Here is a 22,076-nt window from a genome sequence, read left to right as displayed (position 1 = left end):
ACAGAAGTTGAACAGGAAAAGAATGAGAATACTGCATGTCTGCATTACCGGAACAAGAATCGGGTGGGTTTTCCCTGGGAATCCAGTGTGATCAGGCCCCACAAAACCAGTGCCTAGAGCTATGCAACAAGCAGGGTTCACAGTTGAGTGAACATCAATGCATATGAGTGCAGGCATTTCAATGCAAATACATGCTGAATATGAAGGATTAAAGAAAGGGGAAATTAATCTTTTTCATAACACAGGGCACTTTTTTTTTCTCTCCTGTGCGCTCTCTTTTTTAAGTCATGCACACAACTGCTGGAGGGAATCCAACTTCCCTAGTGTTGTGGTGGTGCTTTATAAAAAGCAGAACATACACATTTAAGACCATGAATTTCCTGAGGATGCCAGCAACTGAGATTCTGACAGCTCTACTGAACGGCCTCAGAAAAAAAGTGCTTCACTAAGTGTGGCCAGACTGATGAGTGAAAATCTCATTTCAAACCAACCTTCTATTTCTCAAAACTCATAGCTTCCTGAGGTGTGGATGGTTTAAAGTGTTGGGTCGCTGCATTTGAGGGCATTTGAATACGTTTACTGAAGGACTTTATTTTTTAGTTTGTTTCTAATTGCCCCATCCAAGTGATGGTTTTGCAATATCCACAACAATAAATAGGGCAGTTTCATGCTGCTTTAACAAGTGGCTCTATCTCCTCCCAGGCTGATCCTCTTATGGCCTAACATCTCAAACCAAAGAACAAAGTGGCAGCGCCCCTTCAGGTTATCCCTTCAAAAAAAAAAAAAAAAAAAAAAATCTGCCAAAGAAGGTTATTCAGCTTTTGAAGACTATTCACTTCAAGAGATGTTGGACTAGAGCAAAAAACTTGTTAAAACCCCTTTCAGTCCCATCACAGGATTGTATTAAACACAGGATTCCTCAAACATCCTAATACTCCAACCAGGCTATTGCTTTGAAAAGAAACTTTAAAATTCAAGTGGTTTCTCAAAAAAAATTGTTAACCTATGTTAAGAATTTTTATAACCTCAAATCCAAGCCTCAGAGAGGAGAGTAATTTCCAACTTGTTCCTTCCTCTTCTGATACCATTCTGAGAGAAATGTCAAAGACCTAGAATTTTTAAAATAGCATTTTATAAATAATGTATTCAAAGATTTTGACCTACAACATAAAGTAAGAATCCCACTCTTTAAGAAAAATATACAGATTTAGGTAAGAGTTTAAATTCTAAGAGATTCAAGCCTGATGCCAAGCTTTTAGATTTCTAATGCTTCAGTTCCAAAGGACCAGTGGATAGCAATTTTAGTACACAAAACTCCACTATGTTGTATAGTTCCTTTTCTCCTGGGTCAGACAGCTTTATTCTGCTTCATTAACCCCTTCTTTGCTCCTTGATGGATCTTGGAATCCAGTTTCCCTGTAAGGGAGAAAAAGAAGCCTCATTATTTATTTTTTATATTTGCAATGCAAATCTTTCATGGCCTCGCAGGTCCTCTGGTTACTGTGTTCCTGTCACATTCAATTATCTTGCTTCAGGACTCAGATACTTTCAAACTTCAGAATTTCATTCTGTAAGAATGAGGAATCAGTGGGAACACTGTTTAAGGACACACAAATGTGGGCACTCACACACACACACACACTCACACACACACACAATAAGTATTCACTTAAAGAATCTAAATAGTTAATATTTCTAATTATGTAGCTACTATGAAAGAAACACCATGGTTTCTCAGGATGTCTGATGCTAAGGCAAGTTTTTAAAGAATACACACATGTAATAAAGGAAGGCATTTCACACAGTGGGAAACTCATTCTTCTGACCTGTTAACTGGCTGAGCATAATGCATGAACCTCCCTTGCAGTGAGAAAAGCAGTTGAGTTCACCCCTTTGCTGCCTCCAACCTAACAGGGGGAGGGACCTGCAGCAGTGGAGTAGAATCCACATGAATGCTTTATTGACAAAGGGCCCCTATCACCAGCTAAGAAGGGCAAAGGTCATAGGCTGTATGACTCTTCTAAGTGTTAAAGTTAGAAAACAAGCAACCTTCCTGTCCCAGGTGACCCTAATGAGAGGTACTTCACTGATGTGGTCCCTGACCTCTGACCCCTCAAATCCACCAGGACAGGGTTTGGTTCAGTGGTAGCAGCCTTAAGAACTATCCCTCTCATGAAGACAATCTTAAAGTTCCTGTCTGTTTTGCACATTGCTTTCCCCCACAAGACTTAGTTAAGTCAATAGCGATGCTGACGGTGAACTGAAACAGAAACAGGGCAGTTCAGTCTCACACACACAAAAAATAATAAAAATAAAGACTAACAAATAAATAAGGAGCCTTCCTTCAAGGACAGCCAGGTGTAAGCGTAGACCCATAACTGCCCCATATTTATTGTCACGTAAAACCTGGGGCAAGTTATTTAGTCTCTCTAGACCTCAATATTCTCATTTCTCCAACTAAAATAAGAATACATGTCTTGACTGCTGCAAAAGATTGTGAGAAAAATAATCTCAACCTAACAAGTTTCCCTGTTTTCTTAAATTTTGTTTTCTTTTCCCCCTTCATCTCTCTAGAGGTATACCTGTCTCTGGAATAACATTACTTCTCAGAAACCATCCTTCTTCAGAAACCATCACTAAGTAATGCCCGGAATGCTGTCCACAATAGTCACAAAGCTGTTGATTTTAATTTGGGCTTTAGAGCACAGAGTATTCCCAGGGATTTAGGAGTCTTTCATTCCCCAGGCTGCCCAGCTGGAAATTCGAACATGTGCCAGCAATCTGGCAAAAAGCCCTATTACAAGGCACGTTTGCCTTTGTATCTCTAACACTACCATAGTGGGTGCAAAATGGTAGGTGCTCAATAAATGTTTTCATCAAATCAATTAAACAAAGACATTACAAATTCCAAAACCTTTGAATTATAGGAACTAAGTCACCAAAATTAGCAGATACCAGATAAACATAAGAGTATCCATTGTAAAGGTGGTGGTACCCAAAGGTATAAAGAAGCACTGCATCTCATTCAACTTTTTAGGGCAAGCTAGGACAGAATTCAGAATTCTATCTAGGACTCTAGACTTCTAGTTTTCTGTATTGAGTAAGTTAGAAGACTGAGGTCCTAACTGTAGTTCTAAGACTACCTAGCTGTATGTGAGGAAGTCGCCTAGTCACTCTCATCTTCAACTTTTTCAATGCTAAGAAGAAATTGGACTATATAGTAGAGAAGACTCCTTCCAGCTCTGATATTGTGGATTGGAATAATTTGTTTCTGAGGCAATCTGATAAAGTGAAAAGAGCAGAAAAACCAGAGACAGAAAGATATGAGCAAAATACAACTTCTATAAACCTATTTACTCAGCTGAAAAATGAGAGGAAAAAATTCCTACTAACTTACAAAGTTGAGAAAATTAAAACTAACATTGAGTGCTTTCTAAATACCAAGCACTGTGCTAAGTTTTTTATATACACTAAGTCATTTAATCCAATAACTAATTGAAATACTGTATGTTAAAGTGCTTCATAAACTCAAAGTTCTCTGAAAAAGTAAGGTAGTCATATTGCTGCTGGGGCTTGGGAGTTGTGTTTCTTATTTATGGTCTCAGTTTACAACTCTAGACAAGTCTTTTAACTACATGTATTTCAGATTCCTCATATAAAACAGAGACATTACCTTCTTGACACTCTCAAAGCTTTACTGTTTAAGAACATTCCAAGTACAATCTTCAGAAAACTCCAGTCTGACTGTGAAAGCCCTCAAGTGAGACCAGCTCAGGAAAGATCAACCTATAGGAGCAAAGCACTCAATGGGTAGGCAAACTAATCCCTGGCTTTGGAGATGATATCATAAAATGGAAAACTAATAGGAAGAAGGAGATATAGATAGAGGAAGAAGGGATTTCCACAGCATTTCCAGGGATGCAGAAAATCTTTCATCTCCTAGACTACCTAAGAAAACCATACAAGTGCCAGCAATCTGTGAGCTCCTTATAAGTAAGGACTTCTCTGCATCCCTAACATCTACCACAGGGACTGCCAATAGTGGCAATTCTTGGGCCAGCTGCATGCCATGAAGGCAAGGGACTGGGGCTTCTTGCATGAAGAAGCAGTCATTACAGTTGCCCTCAGACTACAGAAACTCTGAAGTCTGAGTTCTAGTTCAGCCTCATCTTTCAAGACTTGGGACCTGGACAGTTAACTACAGTAACATACAGTATACTCTCTTAAATGCAGAGTGGTGATGCTTAGTTTTGATATTTCCCCAACATTTCTACATATAGTACCTACAGCGTTTCAGTGTTAACCACATCCTCAATCATGGTGCCTAAAAGAAAATCAAATACATGTGCAGCAGATGGACAAGAAGTTAAAAGGGGGAAAAGTATTTGTCATCAATCGATATAACTCTCATAGGGATTTTCACATGCTTTGCATAACATATAAGGCAGTATTTGCATGAGTCTCTAGAGCATGGAGTTCATTTGAAGTAAAAAGATTTCCTTTATCAATGGTGCTGGGAAAATTGGACAGCCACATGCAGAAAAATGAAATTGGACTATTTCCTTACACCACACACGAAAATAGACTCAAAATGGATGAAGGACCTCAATGTGCGAAAGGAATCTATCAAAATCCTTGAGGACAATGCAGGCAGCAACCTCTTTGACCTCAACCGCAGCAACTTCTTCCTAGGAACATCGCCAAAGGCAACAGAAGCAAGGGCAAAAATGAACTATTGGGATTTCATCAAGATCAAAAGCTTTTGCACAGCAAAGGAAACAGTTAACAAAACCAAAAGACAACTGACAGAATGGGAGAAGATATTTGCAAACGACATATCAGATAAAGGGCTAGTATCCAAAATCTATAAAGAGCTTATCAAACTCAATACCCAAAGAACAAATAATCCAGTCAAGAAATGGGCAGAGGACATGAACAGACATTTCTGCAAGGAAGACATCCAGATGGCCAACAGACACATGAAAAAATGCTCCACATCACTCGGCATCAGCGAAATACAAATCAAAACCACAATGAGATACCACCTCACACCAGTCAGAATGGCTAAAATGAACAAGTCAAGAAATGACAGATGCTGGCGAGGATGCGGAGAGAGGGGAACCCTCCTACACTGCTGGTGGGAATGCAAGCTGGTGCAACCACTCTGGAAAACAGTGTGGAGGTTCCTCAAAAAACTGAAAATAGAGCTACCCTACGACCCAGCAATTGCACTCCTGGGTATATATCCTAAAGATACAAACGTGGTGCTCCGAAGGGGCACGTGCACCCGAATGTTTATAGCAGCAATGTCCACAATAGCCAAACTGTGGAAAGAGCCTAGATGTCCATCAACAGATGAATGGATAAAGAAGATGTGGTATATATACACAATGGAATACTATGCAGCCATCAAAAGACATGAAATCTTGCCATTTGCGACGACGTGGATGGAACTAGAGGGTATCATGCTTAGCGAAATAAGTCAATCGGAGAAAGACAACTATCATATGATCTCTTTGATATGAGGAAGTGGAGATGCAAGGCGGGGGGGGTTGGGGGGAGGTAGGAAAAGAAAAAATGAAAAGATGGGATTGGGAGGGAGACAAACCATAAAAGACTCAATCTCAAGAAACAGACTGAGGGTTGCTAGGGGGAGAGGGGACGGGAGAGGGTGGTGGGGAAATGGACATTGGGGAGGGTATGGGCTATGATGAGTGCTGTGAAATGTGTAAACCTGACGATTCACAGACCTGTACCCCTGGGGATAAAAATACATTATATGTTTATTAAAATAAAAAAATTAAAAAAAAAAAAAGATTTCCTTTATCTCTTTGAGCATTTCACCTAAATACTCTACTATACTTTTTTGCATTTCCTAATTTGAGCAGACACACAGCCAAGTGATCATACTGCATATTGCTCTTTTCTGAATTATTTCAACTTCAAGAAACATAATTATCCCCAGGTCAAGCAAGCTCAAGTTTATGTGCCCAAAAGCATAAATCAAAATATATGCCTTTACTTCCAGTTACGGAATGAATAAGGAATGAGAATAAAAGGTATAACATAGAAAAATACAGTTAGGGGCGCCTGGGTGGCTCAGTCGTTAACTGTCTGCCTTTGGCTCAGGTCATGATCCCAGGATCCTGGGATCTAGACCCGCATCAGGCTCCCTATTTGGCGGGAAGCCCGCTTCTCCCTCTCCCACTCCCTCTGCTTGTGTTTCCTCTCTCGTTGTGTCTCTCTCTGTCAAATAAATAAAATCTTAAAAAAAAAAAAGAAAGAAAGAAGAATACAGTTAATGATATTGTAATCGTGTTGTATGGTGACAGATGATAGGTACACTTGTGGTGGGCATAGCATAATGTATTGGGATGCTGAATCACCACATTGTACACCTGAAACTAATGGTGTGTCAACTATACTCAAAAAATTTAAAATATATGTGTGTGCGTGTGTATAAAACCTTAATTTAAAGCATATATATATATGTGTGCATATATATGTGTGTGTATATGTATATATACACACACACACATACACACACACATACACATGGTACAACAGGTAAATTTCTAAAAGCTTATTTGCAAGTCAGAGTTTGGAACTTGCATATCTCATAGAACTAATCTCATAGAACTAATCTATAGAAGATTCCTAAGCCATCCTACAATAGAAAAACAAGAATAAAAACATTTAAGTCATAGGGCTGTAATTGAAGGAGAGTATATTATTAACACCATGGACCTTAACCACTTAGTGTAATGATGTATTTAGAAGAAAATGTGAAGCATTTCAAATTAAGAGCCAAATGCATATTTTCCCCTGTGGCAGTGGGAGTAAAGACTTTTTCCAGCTGTCAGCTACTGAAGGTAGCTCCTTCGGCCTATGGGGAAGGAAGTTCTGGCAGAGTGTAAGACTTTTATTTTTTTATTTTTATTTTCAATTTTTTACCTAAATTCAATTTAGTTAACATATAGTGTATTACTAGTTTCAGGAGTAGAATTTAATGACTCATCAGCTGCATATAACTCCTGAGTGTAAGATTCTTAGAGATGGTAAAGAGGAATGAAGGATGAAGGAATAAAGTGTTACAGGGAATAGAAACTTTATACCAAACTAAATCCTCAGGTAGAACATAATTTTTTTTCTTTCTGGGGAGCCTGGCTGGCTCAGTCTGTGGAGCATGTGACTCTTGATCTCAGGCTCATGAGTTCACAAAGGCCCCACAATGGGCGTGGAGCCTACTTTAAAAAAAAAAAAAAAAAAAAAAAATTCCCGAGATACACAGGGTCAACCCATTCTTTCCTTTTTTTCTTTAAATTTCGCTATTATTTCTGACCAATGTTTTACCCTGTCTGGCCTACCATGGAAGAAGCTACAGTCTCACAATTCCTCTCTAGTCCTATTGTCCCTGAAAGAAGCATACAGCCCATTTTGGCTTTTTAAAGCTTTTAAGAACGGAAACAATGGGGAAAAGACAGGAGGTTACTAAAGCTCTCTCCTAAGAACATCACTCCCCCTATCCCTCATTAAACCTTATCGAGAAAAACAGGCCAGTATATGTATCGAAGGTAGGTCTCTGGGAGAGAAAGCAATGGAGTAAAACATTTCAGAGGAATATCTAAACTCTGTTTATACAGAACGTTTTCTCAAAGGAGCTAAGCAGCAGATAAAAACCAAGATAGCAAAGGAAGCTAAGAAAAGGTTATGGGGACTCAAGATCAAGCAGCACTAGATATGGGAGAGAAGACCTAAAATCTTTGGCTCCTACCACCAGTGCTGCTATGGGTGCCTAGAGTTAAGATGAGAATGGAACAAAGAGGGATAGACTGCCACAACCAAAAAAGAGAAAAGAGAGATTTAAGTCCTAAATAGTGGAGGAGCGCCTGGGTGGCTCACTTGTTAAGTGTCTGCCTTCCGCTCAGGTCACAATCCCAGGGTCCTAGGATCAAGCCCCACATGGCGGGAAGCCTGCTTCTCCCTCTCTCACTTACCCTGCTGTGTTCCCTCTCTTGCTGTGTTTCTCTCTGTCAATTAAATAAATACATTTAAAAAATCTAAATAAATAAGTAAATAGATCCTAAATAGTGGAGGAGCGCCTGGGTGACTCAGTCGGTTAAGTGTCCAACTCTTGGTTTTGGTCAGGTCATGAGATCGAGCCCTGCAACCGTCTCTGTGCTCAGTGAAAAGTCTGCCTGATATGCTATCTCCCTCTGCCCCACCCCCAGCTTGCACTCCCTCTCCCTCTCTAAAATAAAATAACTAAATAAAATCTTAAAAAAGTAAAAATTCTAGGGATGCCTGGGTGGCTCACCTGGTTAAGCATCTCCATTTGGCTTGGGTCATGACCTTGGCATCCTGGGATCGAGTCCCACAGTGGGCTCCTTGCTCAGCGGGGAGCCTGCTTCTCCCTCTACCTGCTTCTCCTGCTTGTACTCACTTTCTCTCCCTCTCTGACAAATAAATAAATAAAATCTTAAAAAATAAAAATAAAAATAAATAAAAATCCTAAATAGTGGAGGCGGCGCCTGGTTGACTCAGTCAGTGGACCAAGCAACGCTTGATCTTGGGTTTGTGAGTTTGAGCCCCAAATTGGGTGCAGACATCACTTAAAAAGAAAATTTTTTTTTTATTTTAAGATTTTATTTATTTATTTGATAGATCACAAGTAGGCAAAGAGGCGAGTAGAGAGAGAGGGGGAAGCAGGCTCCCCGCTCACCAGAGAGCCCAATGTGGGGCCCAATCTCAAGACCCCGGGATCACGACCTGAGCTGAAGGCAGAGGCTTTAACACACTGAACCACCCAGGTGCCCCTAAAAAGAAAATCTTTAGGGGCACCTGGTGGGCTAAGTTGTTTTAAGCATCTGCCTTCAGCTCAGGTCATGATCCCAGGGTCCTGAGATCCAACCCCATGGCAGGCTCCCCACTCAGCAGGAGGCCTTCTTCTTCCGCTCTCACTCCCCTGGCTTGTGTTCCCTCTCTTGCTGTGTCTCTCTGTGTCAAATAAATAAAATCTTTAAAAAACAACAAACAGGGGCGCCTGGGTGGCTCAGTGGGTTAAGCCTCTGCCTTTGGCTCAGGTCATGATCTCAGGGTCCTCGGACTGGGCCTGCATCAGGTTCTCTGCTCGGTGGGAGGCCTGCTTCCCTCTCTCTCTCTCTGCCTGCCTCTCTGCCTACTTGGGATCTCTCTTTGTCAAATAAATACATAAAATCTTAAAAAAACAAACAAACAAATAAATGAACAAATTCTAAATAGTAGAGAGGAAGAGAAAAAATTTCCAGGACCACTTAGCTACCTGCTGGGATACAGTCTGAAGTAAATAATATATGTAAGTCAAAGGCAATATGTTCAGATTTTCTGATATGTAGGAACCTTAAGAATATATGTCTCGTAAATCATGAGGGTTGCCTGAATTTTGTGATGAATATATATTAATCTAAATTCACACTCCAAGTATTTTGTGATCAAAAGCAGTATTACTCAAAGTGTAGTTAGCTGAGCAATAGAATCAGTATCACTCGGGAGAGGGCCCAGAAACCTGTGTTTTAACACCTTTCTAGGTGATTTTTATTTACAGTAGAGTTTGGAAAGTACTTCTCTAGGGGCAGCTGGGTGGCTCAGTTGGTTAAACATCTAAGTTCAGCACACGTCGTGGTCTTAAGGTCCTGGGATCCAGTCCAGAGTTGTCGGTGAACAGGGAGCCCCCTTGTCCCTCTGCCCTTCCCCTGACTCATGTACTGCCTCTCTCTCTCTCTTTCAAATAAATAAAGTCTTTAAAAAAGAGAAAGAGAGAAAGAAAATTACTTCTCTATAGAATAGGTTTATCAAATGGCTTGTTGGTCCCCAAGGTACAGGGTAAGGTAGAGTTGTGCACAGCTGAAGACAATGCTTGCCCCCAAATCATCCAGTTCACACAATGGGAAAGCAGTGCCACAGAGGCACAAAACAGTAACTGACATGAGCAAACGGGAGGGTTGTTGAGGTTGTTTTTAAAAATAAGCTAGGCAGAGAGGATACCACTATGTGTTTCCTGAGATTTTTTTGAAATAGAAGAGGCTGTGGTAGGACTACACAGAGGAAGAGAAGTTGGAAGTTGAAGAAGAGCTGGAAGTTGAATAAATGAAGTCAACAAAAAGTGATTAAGAAGTGAATATGCAGGGGCACCTGCGTGCCTCAGTGGGTTAAGGCCTCTGCCTTCGGTTCAGGTCACGATCCCAGGGATCGAGCTGCATCGGGCTCTCTGTTCAGCAGGGAATCTGCTTCCCCCCCACCCCACCCCCCGCCTTCCTCTCTGCCTACTTGTGATCTCTGTCTGTCAAATAAATAAATAAAATCTTAAAAAAAAAAAAGTGAATACGCAGAGGGTCTATAATCACAAATACATAAAGCAAAAGTTACTGAAAAATAAATAATCAAGAGGTTTCCAAGAGAATGAAAAGCAAGAATGCAGAGTTCTAGGAACCAGTAATCACAGGAAAAGTGGGAAGTGGAGCCTCCAAAACACTCGAAAATAGACACCAACTTAAATATTACTTGGATTGAATACTGAGGAACAATGAATAAATGTCATTATTGCCATTGGTGTGGGCTTACTACTTCCTTTAATGAGTAGTGGAGCAGAGTAAAGCATACTCTTTTGGCTGACAAATAAGGATTTTAAATGTAATAGGGTCTGTGGGCACCTGGGTCGCTCAGCTGGTTAAGCGTTTGACTCTTAGTTTCAGCTCAGGTCATGATTTCTGGGTTGTGAGATAAAGCCCGGCATCCAGGGCCCTGTGCTCAGTGGGGAGTCTGCTTGGGATTTTTTCTCTCTCTTTCCCTTACCCCTTGCCCTGCATGGATACTCTCTCTCTCTTTCTCAAAATGAATAAATAAATCTTTAAATGTAATGGGGTCTTAAATAGAAGTTTAGAGTGATTCACTAGCATGCCAATAATTGTGGATCAAGGTACACTTTGGAAAGGCTATGCTATGGTTAACACTAAAGTTATCAATAAATGTAATTATATTACTCTTCCAAAGCTTGAGATGCCATAGAACAGGGTAAGAAGAGAAGATTTTAAGGTTTTAAACAAGTGAGACACAAGACAAAAAGAAAGAAAAGAAACAAAAATTAGACCATCAAAGCTTGTGACTTACAGATTCTTGGATTTCCTTTAATAGGAAACTTCACAATCATTTCCTGGGGATTTGTGCAGATGAAAACAAACGGAGAATCAGATTCTTGACTCATGTCTGGATACTGCAAAATATAAAAATAACAAGTTCAGACTAGTTGGGACAGATTTTGAATTTCAGGGAGATCAAAGGATGTCCCAAATTTCACCTCAACATTCTGATGATAGCACTCTCCATTTCAGTCAGGTAAAGAGGATTATGCTCAACAAGCAAGAACAAACCTTCCCCTTTCCCCAGGCCTTAGCACAGTAGTCTTATGCAGTCTATTGCCTACCATTTCTGACCTCCTATAATGGGAACAACTTCTTTAAAAAAAAAAAAAAAAGATACCTGATATTTTTCCAGAAGAATCAGGACTGACTGTTCTTTTAGCATAAATGACAAACTTGGGAGATTTGGAGGTCTCCTTTGGGAACATTGGGCACCCCCAGGTTAACTTGAGTGAAACACTGGAAGGTTTAAGAAAAACAGAACGTTTGTGGAAATCCTGCCAGAAATAGTCAACAGAGCCCTTCTTTCACTAAAAGGAAGGAAGATGATTCATTCTGAAAGGTATGAACATGCAAAAGCTGTTTTGCTGGATGCATTCCAGACTTACTTAGGGTGAAAAGGTAACTGGTAGAACAATTCTGAAAATTATTTAGAAGCCTCCTTTGGATCTCTCATCACAAATCTGTGTGAATACTTAGGACTTGTATTCCTTCTGCAAAGAGAGACACAGAACCTAGAGTAAGACTAGGCTGGCCACATAATCACAATTTAAGGCACAATGGAGGGTTGGCAGAAAGTGCTCTCTAGCAATGCCCAACTGATTTGTTTTTTCATTATTTCCTATCTTTTATGTCCTGTATTTAGCATGTTTGACAAATATGACTCATAGGCTATGACATTACCAAAGGAGCCTTTCTCCTAGTAACTACCATCAAATGTATAAACTTATTTTCCACTCTTATTCACCTGCTAAGATATGTCCTCTAAAGACCTAAGGCTCGAAAGTAGAAATGGAGGTTTCAGTAAAATAAGAAAATTAAAATTTCTCTGTAACTAGTGAAAACATAAGTAGTTAAAACTTCTTTACTGACCACTTGACCACTCTGTCCTAAGTGGTTAAGTAAGGCTGTGGAGAAAACAGAAGGGATTTTTAGCACCTTTTGGTCCTACCCACATACCACGGCTCTCTGTATGGGACAGGTGTGGCATGTACGTTGATAAAACATAGCTTAATATCAAGTATCAGACACAATTATATTCAGAGGCAGGGTCAAAATGTTCACAGTAGAAAAAAAAAAAGACTAAAGATGAGAAGGAAAATGCTCTTCTTTCCTTATACCCTGGATCTTTAGAACTCAAAGAAAAGCAGGTTCCAGCTGTTACTGTTGAGGTGCTTTGGCACGAATAAAACCAGAGGCTGCCATCGAGATCTTTCAACCGAATTCTACAGAGGCCTCAACAGCAACAGTCACAATTCACATCTCTTCAGTTTTCCTACTCTCTCCCCTCTGTGCCTCAGAATGTTGAGGCAGAGGACAGTGCTGCGAGGACCTCACAGCTCTACTTTTCTAGAACTATAACCCAGTTCAGTCATTCTCTCTTCTTTTTTCTGCATCAATAAATGTTCCCTCTCTACTGACTCTATCCCATTAAACATATTTTCTGTAATGTCTGCCATAAAACAAAATCTCCCCATTCTCCTCAAGCAAATGTCCCATTTCTGATTCTTTTTACAACAAAATTCACTAAAAGATTATGTATGCTCCCTGCTTCAAATTCCTCTATTGTTTCTTGAATTCATTATAAACAGGCTTTCACTCCCAACACTCCACCGAAACTATTCTTGGTGAACTAAAGGTCATTGTTCACTTCAGTTGCTAAATCAAATGGTCAATGCTCAGTTCTCATCTTAATTGACCTATTTGTAGAACCTGATAGAATTCTTCTCTCCCTCCTTCACAAACATTCCTCACTTGGCTTCCAGGATATCATTCTCTTCTTAGCTTTGCTATTTACCGACTGCTTATCACCTCATCCTTTAAATGTTGGGAGTGCTTCAGAGGTCAGGCCTCAGACCTCTTCTCTCCCTACATTTACCACCTTAGTGATTTTCTTCAGGCTCAGAGTTAAAAAATAAGGTCCTGAATTTGTAACTATAAGAGGTGATGGATGTTCTCTAAATATATTGTGGTAATCATTTTGCAACATATACATGTATTAAATCATTCTGTTGTAAGTAGTGAACTAATACAATGTTACATGCCAATTATATTTCAATAAAACTGGGGAAAAAATGAGGTCCTGGAAATGCAGATCTAAACCACAGTGATATATTAGTTTATGCTTATGGGATGATTATAATAAAACCAAACCAAACTAAACCAAAAAACATGGAAAATAACAAGTATTGGTAAGGATGTGAAGAAATTAAAACAGTCATGCATTGCTGGTATGGGTGTAAAACGGTGCAGCTGCTATGGAAACAGTTTGGTTTTTGTAACATCAAAGAGTTACAAAATTACCGTAAGGTCCAGCAATTCCACTCATGGGTATATCCCTCAAAGAAATTGAAAGCTGTTACATGTTCCCAACATCTCACTTGTTCACCAATGTTCATAGCACCCAATAGTTTCCACAATCCAAATGTTCATCCATAGACAGATGAACAAAATAGGGTACATACACACAGTGGAATATTAAAAATATTCCAGAAATTCTGATGAATCTTTAAAAATTACACTTACTGAAATAAGCCATACACAGAAGGCCAAATATTACATGAGGAGTACCTATACAAGGTACTTAGGATAAGCAAATTCACAGAGACAGAAAATAGAGGTTATTAGGGGCTGGAGGGAAGAGGAAGAAGAAGTTATTATTTAATGGGGACAGAATTTCTGTTTGAGATGATGAAAAAGTTCTGGAAATGGATAGTGGCAATGGTTGCACAACATTATAAATGTACATAATGCCACTGAATTGTACACTTAAAAAAGGTTAAAATGGTAAGTTTTATGTTATGTATATTTTATTACAATACAAATAAAATTTTACAAAACAGAGATCCTGATTCATTTCCAAACCTGCTCCTCTCTAATCCATTCCTCCCTTTAAAATGAAAAATGAATGAATGAATAGATACCCAGCCTACTAGCTATTCCATCCTTCCAGTTGTTCAGGCCAAAACCCCCACAACCACCTCACTGAGAAATTCTGTTAACTCCACCTTCAAAGGATATCCAATATCTCACCACTTCCTAGACCTCCACAGCTACTTCCCTGGTCCAAGCCATCATGTTTCCCTGGATTACCACAATAATCTCCTAATTGGTCTCTCTGTTTCTGCCCTTAACCTCTCTCTTTTCTATTTTTAACAGGGCAGCCAGAACTATTTTAAAAAAACATATCAGATCATACACTCCACTACTTAAAACTCTCCAGTGGCTTTTCATCTCACTCAGAATAAAAGCCCAAGTCCTCAGCATAACCTTCAGGTTCCTGGAGAGTCTGGCTCTCTATTTCCTCTTTGACATCTTTTCCTACTACATTTACCCCCACTTTCACTCTTCTCCAGCCACACTGACTTCCAGGTTGTTCCTGTCCTTGGATCTTTGCACTTGTCTATTCCCTCTTCCTAGAATGCTCCCACTCTACCACGACCCAGATATCCACAAGGCTTCTCTTTCTTCAGAACTTTGTTTAAATGTCAGCTTTGCAGTAAGCCTTTCCTAATCATTCTATTTAAAATCAGAGCATGAATCTTCTCACAGACTTGGTACTCTCAACCCTTTTTTGTTCCTATAGCACTTACCATCATCTAATACATTATAATTTACTTATTTAAATTTTTAAAAGATTTTATTTTTAAGTAAACTCTACGCCCAATTTAAGGCTCAAACTCAAAACCTGGAGATCAAGAGTCCCATGCTCAGGGCACGTGGGTGGCTCAGTTGAAGAATCCAACTCTTGGTTTTGGCTCGGGTCATGATTTCAGGGTGGTAAGATTGAGCCCCACACCCAGAGCAGAGTCTACTAGAGATTCTTTCCCCTCCCTCTCCCTCTGCTCCTCCCCCTGCTTGTGTGTGCTCTGTCAAATAAATAAATAAATAAATAAAAATAAAAAAAGAGTTACATGCTCTACCAACTGAGCCAATCAGGCACCACTGCATTTTTAAATTTGGCCTCCCTTTACAAGGATGAAAACTCCCATGAAGGCCAGGGTTTTTGTTTATTTTGTTTACTCCTCAGCACCCTGAATCATGCTTGGCACATTGTACGCAATCAATAAATATTTTCTGAATGAAAGAATAATGAAAACAACCTGTGCATTAAGGTTATCTTTTTTTTTAATGTCATTGCATATGTCATATTTGTTAACTGTTGATTAAAGACATAGTATTTTTTTAAAGATTTTATTTATTTATTTAAGATACAGCGAGAGTGAGAGAGAGCATAAGCTTTGGGAGCAGCAGGCAGAGGGAGAAGCAGGCTCTCCAATGACCAGGGAGCCCGACACAGGGCTTGATCCCAGGACTCCAAGATCATGACCTGGGCTGAAGGCAGACGCTCATCTAATTGAGCCACCCAGGTGCCCCACATATTAAGGTTATCGTAACTATACTAAATGCACACATGCTGGGAACTAGAGACTCTTAGGACTATAACTCTGGGTAAAAGCAGGTGCTACTCTGTAATCTGTTATCCCTAAAGCTAAATTAGAACTTTTGTGTCTTGGCAAGTAGTCCAATAAGGCCCTATGTTTAATATTAACTACACTGACATACATTAATAGAGTAAGCAAATGTCAAATAATGGGGGAAATGATAGATAAATAAATTATCCAACAGGTTCCTGGGACCCACTCGTGCCTCACAATAAAGATAAACATTAAAATCAACTTTCCCAACTTAATCTAAATCAGAGTTTTATGTGAATATTCCTTTTTCCAAGCTCTTATACTGAACTTCAAGAGGTTTACAAGAAACAGAGCTGAAGAACAAAGCAGTCTGCAAAGAATAAAGTAAAGTAAGGTCTTGTATTGGGAAAAGGGGTAGAGTGCAGTAAAGCAAAGTCAGTTTGGCAGAGCCTCAGTACGTTCAGAAAAGCATAATCTCTGCAACTGGGGCCTGGGTACTATGGACCACATTAAACACTGGCATGTCAGTGACTTACAAGAAAGGGATTTTTGGTCTGAGAGTCAGAGACTAAAATGTAGCTGATGGACAGAAAACTAAATTAAGGGTGCGTGACTGGCTCAGTAGGTACAGCATGGAACTCTTGATGTTGGGGTTGTGTTCAAGCACCATGTTGGGTGTAGAGCTTACACTAAAAAAAAAGAAAAGTAAATTAATTAAGAGAAAAGAGGTTCATATTTGTAAACAATGTGAATAAACTTTGGATATCATATCCAATTTAGAGAGGATGCTAAAGGAAGGGTCACTGAGATAGCACAACAGACATATCAAGGAATGTGGGCTGTAAAATCAAGTAATTCAAAGGAACCATTCAAATTCAGCAACAGATTCCTCAGGAAGTTGCGGCTGTTCTTGCCTAAGAAAACATGACTTCCGTTTTCTGGGTGTTGAGATGAACACCCAACTTTTCCATCAACATGGATGGGGCAGGAGGAGATTATGCTAAGTGAAATAAGTCAAACAGAGAAAGTCAATTATCATATGGTTTCACTTATTTGTGGAACATAAGGAATAGCATGGAGGACATTAGAAGGGAAAAATGAAGGGGGAGAAATTGGAGTGGGAGATGAACCATGAGAGACTATGGACTCCGGGGAAACAAATGGAGAGTTTTAGAAGGGAGGGGTGTGGGGGATGGGTGAGCCCGGGGATGGGTATTAAGGAGGGCACGGATTGCATGGAGCACTGGGTGTTATACACAAACAATGAATCATGGAACACTACATCAAAAACTAATAATATACTGTACGGTGACCAACATAACACAATAAAAAATAATTTAAAAAGAAAGAAAGAAAACATGACTCCTATCACCTGGTTTCCAGTCTGAGGGGAGGAGGAGAGGGTTGGGCCTACTCTTTTTTCATGGCTTGTAAGTTTCATAGCTGTCTAACATAACAGGTAATTAACACTAAACAGCCATTTTCTTCTCTTCTCCAGAGGAAAATTGTTCACCAGTCATCTAGAAAACATTTCTTTTGCCATTTTTGTAAGGGGAAAAAAAAGTTTAGTTGTTTTTTGGCAATCACAACTAATTCAGAGCCAAGTGGCCATTTTCACCAACTCTGCAAGACATTACCCTTCTCAACAAATCCCCAAATGACCTTTAAGTCTTGTATCTGTCTCCAGAGGACTAAAAGCTAAAGCAAAGAGTTAAGAAAGAACTCATTGACAAAGAACATATATTTGCTATAGGTTTTCTTGGTTTGAACTTTAGGGAACTAGATAGGACATGAAATCAGGCTCTGAAATGTAGTTAGCGGAAAACCAACTCCAAGAAGATTGAGGTGATAATACTCAGAAGGAGAGAAGGAAATGAGTCTGATAAAAAGGCTACAAAGCACAACAGATCCAAAGAAGCATATCCTGAAAGCAATTGTGTTCTCTAATAGTTGTGTACATTTTCCTTCAAAGCAATTCAAGGTGTTCACAGGACACACAACTAGTACCTTAGGCCACACTCTACTGGAGGATAAAAGTTTTCTCACATCAGTGACATATTTATCATGAGGCTTTGACAAGAAAACTACTATATATTTGACTGGAGTTGAATAAAGATAATGCCAGCTGGCCCAAGGTGGGATATTGAACTCCCATGTACTAGTACCCAATTCAAGTCATGTGCTCAGTATCAAAGACAGGGGGGTTACAGCTCAATGCTACAGAGCTCATGTTTGCTCCAGGTGAAAAGAATAACGTATGAGTGATATGCAGCTTAAGGGTTTTAGAGCCATTTGCAGAAAATGATCTAGCTGAAGCCACATAGTGTTGATTTCCTGGTCCCATCCTACTCACAGTTAAGTTTCCAATGTGGCTTTCTATGCCCTTTGGAATCCTATGCTGGAACCTCCATACATAAGAGAACCTAAGCAAGTATATTTTCTCTAAAATTAACCTCATAGCTTTTCTGCCCTTACTCGTAAAGACCTAAATGGGAATCACCCATACATGACAGTTATTTTTAGTCTTAAATTTCATATAGCAGGCTTTTACTTCAACTTAAACTAGTAAGAACTAAAAGAGAATTGCTCTTAATTAAAGATACTACATTGTAAGGTCCTTAACCATTGAAGTCTACGTTGGGACTAATAACTCAGAATGCTAAAACTCCTCTTGACTTAGGGGATCTGATAATTTTAGAATTTAACTCCCAATGGCTGGTTGACTCAACTGAGAACAACTACTTTGAGGCAGAGCTCAGAGCATCCTTTGACATCAGTTAACCTACCAAGGTAAGATCATTGTTAGGTAATCTGGTGCTATTAACATTAACAATACCCCTTCATAAAATGACATTTGTCTTTTAGAACAAAACAGATTAAAACATTTTAAACTATCCAAGTAAAAAACCATAACACTGTGTATGGAATTAATTTTCATCTTAAGATTTTAAGTAATCTTGAGGCGCCTGGGTGGCTCAGAGAGTTAAGCCTCTGCCTTCGGCTCAGGTCTAGACCTTCTAGACTTTCTAGATCAAGCAGACCACTTTGTCTCTAAGCCTGGGTTTACTTACAGGTAAAACGAAGGTGTTACATTAGGTGATTGATTCTACCTAAAACCTCTTACATATGTCCCCCTCTTGTCTCATTTCACTGGCATTATCCTAGAACAGACTTTTAAAAATATCTTGACCCTCGACTGACAACTGCCATCTCATTAGTCTCCCCACCTTCAGGATCTTCACTGTAATCCATTTTCCACATTGCAGCCAGATCCATTTTCCTAAATCAAGGCCATGACCACGTTCCAAACACCCCTTCTCCATTCCACAACTGACTATAGAAAAAAGTGTTACCGCTAAAGCTTATCATACAAAGCTATCTACCACTGGACCACAACATACTTTTCCATTCTTGTTTGCTGCTTCCTCCTCTTTCTCACCCATACTCATCTCTCAACAAACTGGTTTGCTATTATTCTCTGGACAGGCCCATAACTTCCACTCACACTTCTTCTTCTCCTTGGAATATGCCTCTCAATCAACTATGTAGAAAGACTTGAACAACAATCTCAACTCTATCATTTACTGACTGATAGTACTCAAGTTACTTTAACTGAGTCTTAAATTTCCTTGTCCCTAAAAGAGGGGTAACAATACCTTGTTGTTGTTATTGTAGTGAGGATAAGAACATACATGATAGGTCTGGCATATAACAGCTGATCAAAAGTGATAGATTTTATTATTACTACCCTTTAAGGCTAATTCAAAAGCCATATTCTTAATAAAGTCTTTCTTTTTTAATTTTTTAAAACATTTTATTTATTTATTTGACAGAGAGAGAGAGATCACAAGTAGGCAGAGAGGCAGGCAGAGAGAGAGGGGGAAGCAGGCTCCCCGCCAGAGCAGAGAGCCCGATGCAGGGCTCGATCCCAGGACTCTGAGATCATGACCCGAGCCGAAGGCAGAGGCTTTAACCCACTGAGCCACCCAGGCGCCCCCTTAATAAAGTCTTTTGAGATCCCTCCTAGCTGGAAGCAACCTTTTCCTCCTTTAAATTCCTCAGTGACACTCTACTTTTCAAGACAGTAATTTTGCTTTTTATTTTATATTTGTTTGTTTACATTTGTATTTCATCTGTCTAGTAGTCTTTCAAACATTCTGAGGGCAGAACCCATGGCTGATTCACCTTTCTGTTTCTTTTAGTGCCTAAAACAATGTCTGATTTATGGCAGGCACTCAAGTGTTTATAATAATACTTAAGAAAATCTTAAGAATTATATGTTCATTTTCGGAGGCATCTTGGTGGCTCAGTCAGCTAAGCATCTGCTTTCAGCTCAGGTCATGATCCCAGGGTCCTGGCATGGAGCCCCATGTCAGGTTCCCTGCTCAGCAGGGAGTCTGCTTCTCCCTCTCTCTCTACCATTCTCCCTCTGCCCCTTACCCATCACTTGTGCTCTTTCTCAAATAAATAAATTAAATCTTAAAAAAAAAAAAAAAATTAGGGGCGCCTGGGTGGCTCAGTGGGTTAAGCCTCTGCCTTCGGCTCAGGTCAGATCTCTGGGTCCTGGGATAGAACCCCGCATCAACCTCTCTGCTCAGCAGGGAGCCTGCTCCCCCCCCCCACATGCCTCTATGCCTACTTGTGATCTCTGTCTGTCAAATACATAAATAACATCTTAAAAAAAAAAAAGAATTACATGTTCATTTTCAGATGAAAAGCTAAACATCAAAGTACTTATATAAATGCACAGATAAGTGTTACTATTTCCCTCCTCTGTTTGGGCTAAGAACAATAGAAAATATAATGCTTTCTGGATTATTAAAAAACATACATGGTTGTCCTCAACTCAGCATGTGGGCACTTGACACTCAGGTTATAAAACAACTGTAAAGACAGTTTGTTCTGACCTAGAAGTTCTAGTAAATATTCTAGTCTTCATGAGAATTCTGAAAATACATTCCCTGTTCCACTCAAGTGAGCTGTGATTTTAAAGAACTGCCTAGGGTCAGACTAGCTGTGGCAGATACACAGTTCCCCTCTTTGTTGGGTCTCTGACACAGCCCTCATGATCCCTTAGGAATACACATTTTTAGGTTTATAAATATGCAGGTTTTCTCAGTACAACAGAGAGGACATTTTTACACATTTTTTAAAGGTTTTATTTATTTATTTGTCAGAGAGAGAGAAAAAGAGAGAGAGCACAAGTAGGGAGAGCAGCAGGCAGAGGGAGAAGCAGGCTCCCCGCTGAGTAGGGAGCCTGATGTGGGGCTCAATCCCTGGACCCCAGGATCATGACCTGAGCCAAAGGCAGGCGCTAAACTGTCTGAGACACCCAGGCATCCCCATTTTCCATATATTAAAAGAAAATTTGCAGGGGCTGGTTTGCTTAGTCGGTAGAGAATATGACTCTTGATCTCAGGGTCATGAGTTCAGGCCCCATGCTGGGCATAGAGGTTACTTTGAAAAAAAAAGAAAAAGAAAATTTGGGGAATTTGGGGACTCCACATTTTTCAAAGCTAATGTCTGGTTTGAATATTGATATTCCTTCATCCTCTAATTTCTCACCTCTCAGATCAGCATACAACACATTGGTGATAGAAACTGATGATTTCTATTCCACTTTATTAATCGTCCTGAAGATCTGTATCGCTTGGATACCCTTATAGGAGAAGGAACAAGTAATACTCTCTTCCCAATGAAGACTTCAATTCTATTGCCGATGTCAATTACATAGGCACCCAACAGAACTGCTTCAGCAGAGCTCTTTAAAGACAGGGTCTTCACTATTATAAAAGCCATAAGATCAAATGGACTGAAGGGTCAGTATGCTGGCAGGAGAGGAATGGATTTAGTCAGAAGAAACAGAACAATCAATGACCTTGGAAATTTCAGACAAATCAGATTCTCTATTGAAGGCAGAGATATAAATAGCACAAACACAACACAGACAAGTAGAAACAAAAGCCACCAATTCAACTTTCTGTTTGAAAACTTGTTAGGTCTAGAGAACTGTTCAAACCACAGCTGCTAATGGTTATGGATTTGGCAATCAAAATGTCTTTGTTAAAAAAAAAAGTTTTAACTGCCTTACTATTGAGGTTACAAACCACAGCCTTGATGTATTGTTGCAGTCAACATCCTCCCTGCTGTTTTTGAGAGCTTACATCTGCTGCTGGCAGATAAAATGCTAGCGAACGGCATGGGCTCCTTCCAGGGGAATACAGGAGAAGTTGTAACTAGATGACTCTCATCTACCTTTCTCTCT

At 39.7% G+C, this 22,076-nt stretch overlaps 1 protein-coding gene across 3 annotated transcripts in view; it reads right to left on the bottom strand.

Annotated features, from left to right (window-relative positions):
• Positions 1-572: 572 nt before the first annotated feature.
• TRIP4 (thyroid hormone receptor interactor 4) overlaps positions 573-22,076 on the bottom strand; it is a 62,534-nt gene continuing 41,030 nt past the window's right edge. For all 3 annotated transcript variants that reach the window (XM_080809108.1, XM_080809106.1, XM_080809107.1), the window contains 2 exons: positions 11,146-11,248; positions 573-1,416 (listed from right to left, as the gene is read on the bottom strand). In XM_080809108.1, the coding sequence (XP_080665234.1) occupies positions 1,349-1,416; positions 11,146-11,248 (171 nt within the window). In that variant the 3' untranslated portion in view covers positions 573-1,348. The remainder of the gene's footprint in view (positions 1,417-11,145; positions 11,249-22,076) is intronic.

The sequence above is a fragment of the Martes martes genome (assembly GCF_963455335.1).
Source record: "Martes martes genome assembly, chromosome: 7".
In the NCBI taxonomy this organism is placed as follows: domain Eukaryota; kingdom Metazoa; phylum Chordata; class Mammalia; order Carnivora; family Mustelidae; genus Martes; species Martes martes.
Note: the sequence above shows the minus strand (reverse complement) of the source record. Positions and strands in the feature narration are given on the sequence as shown.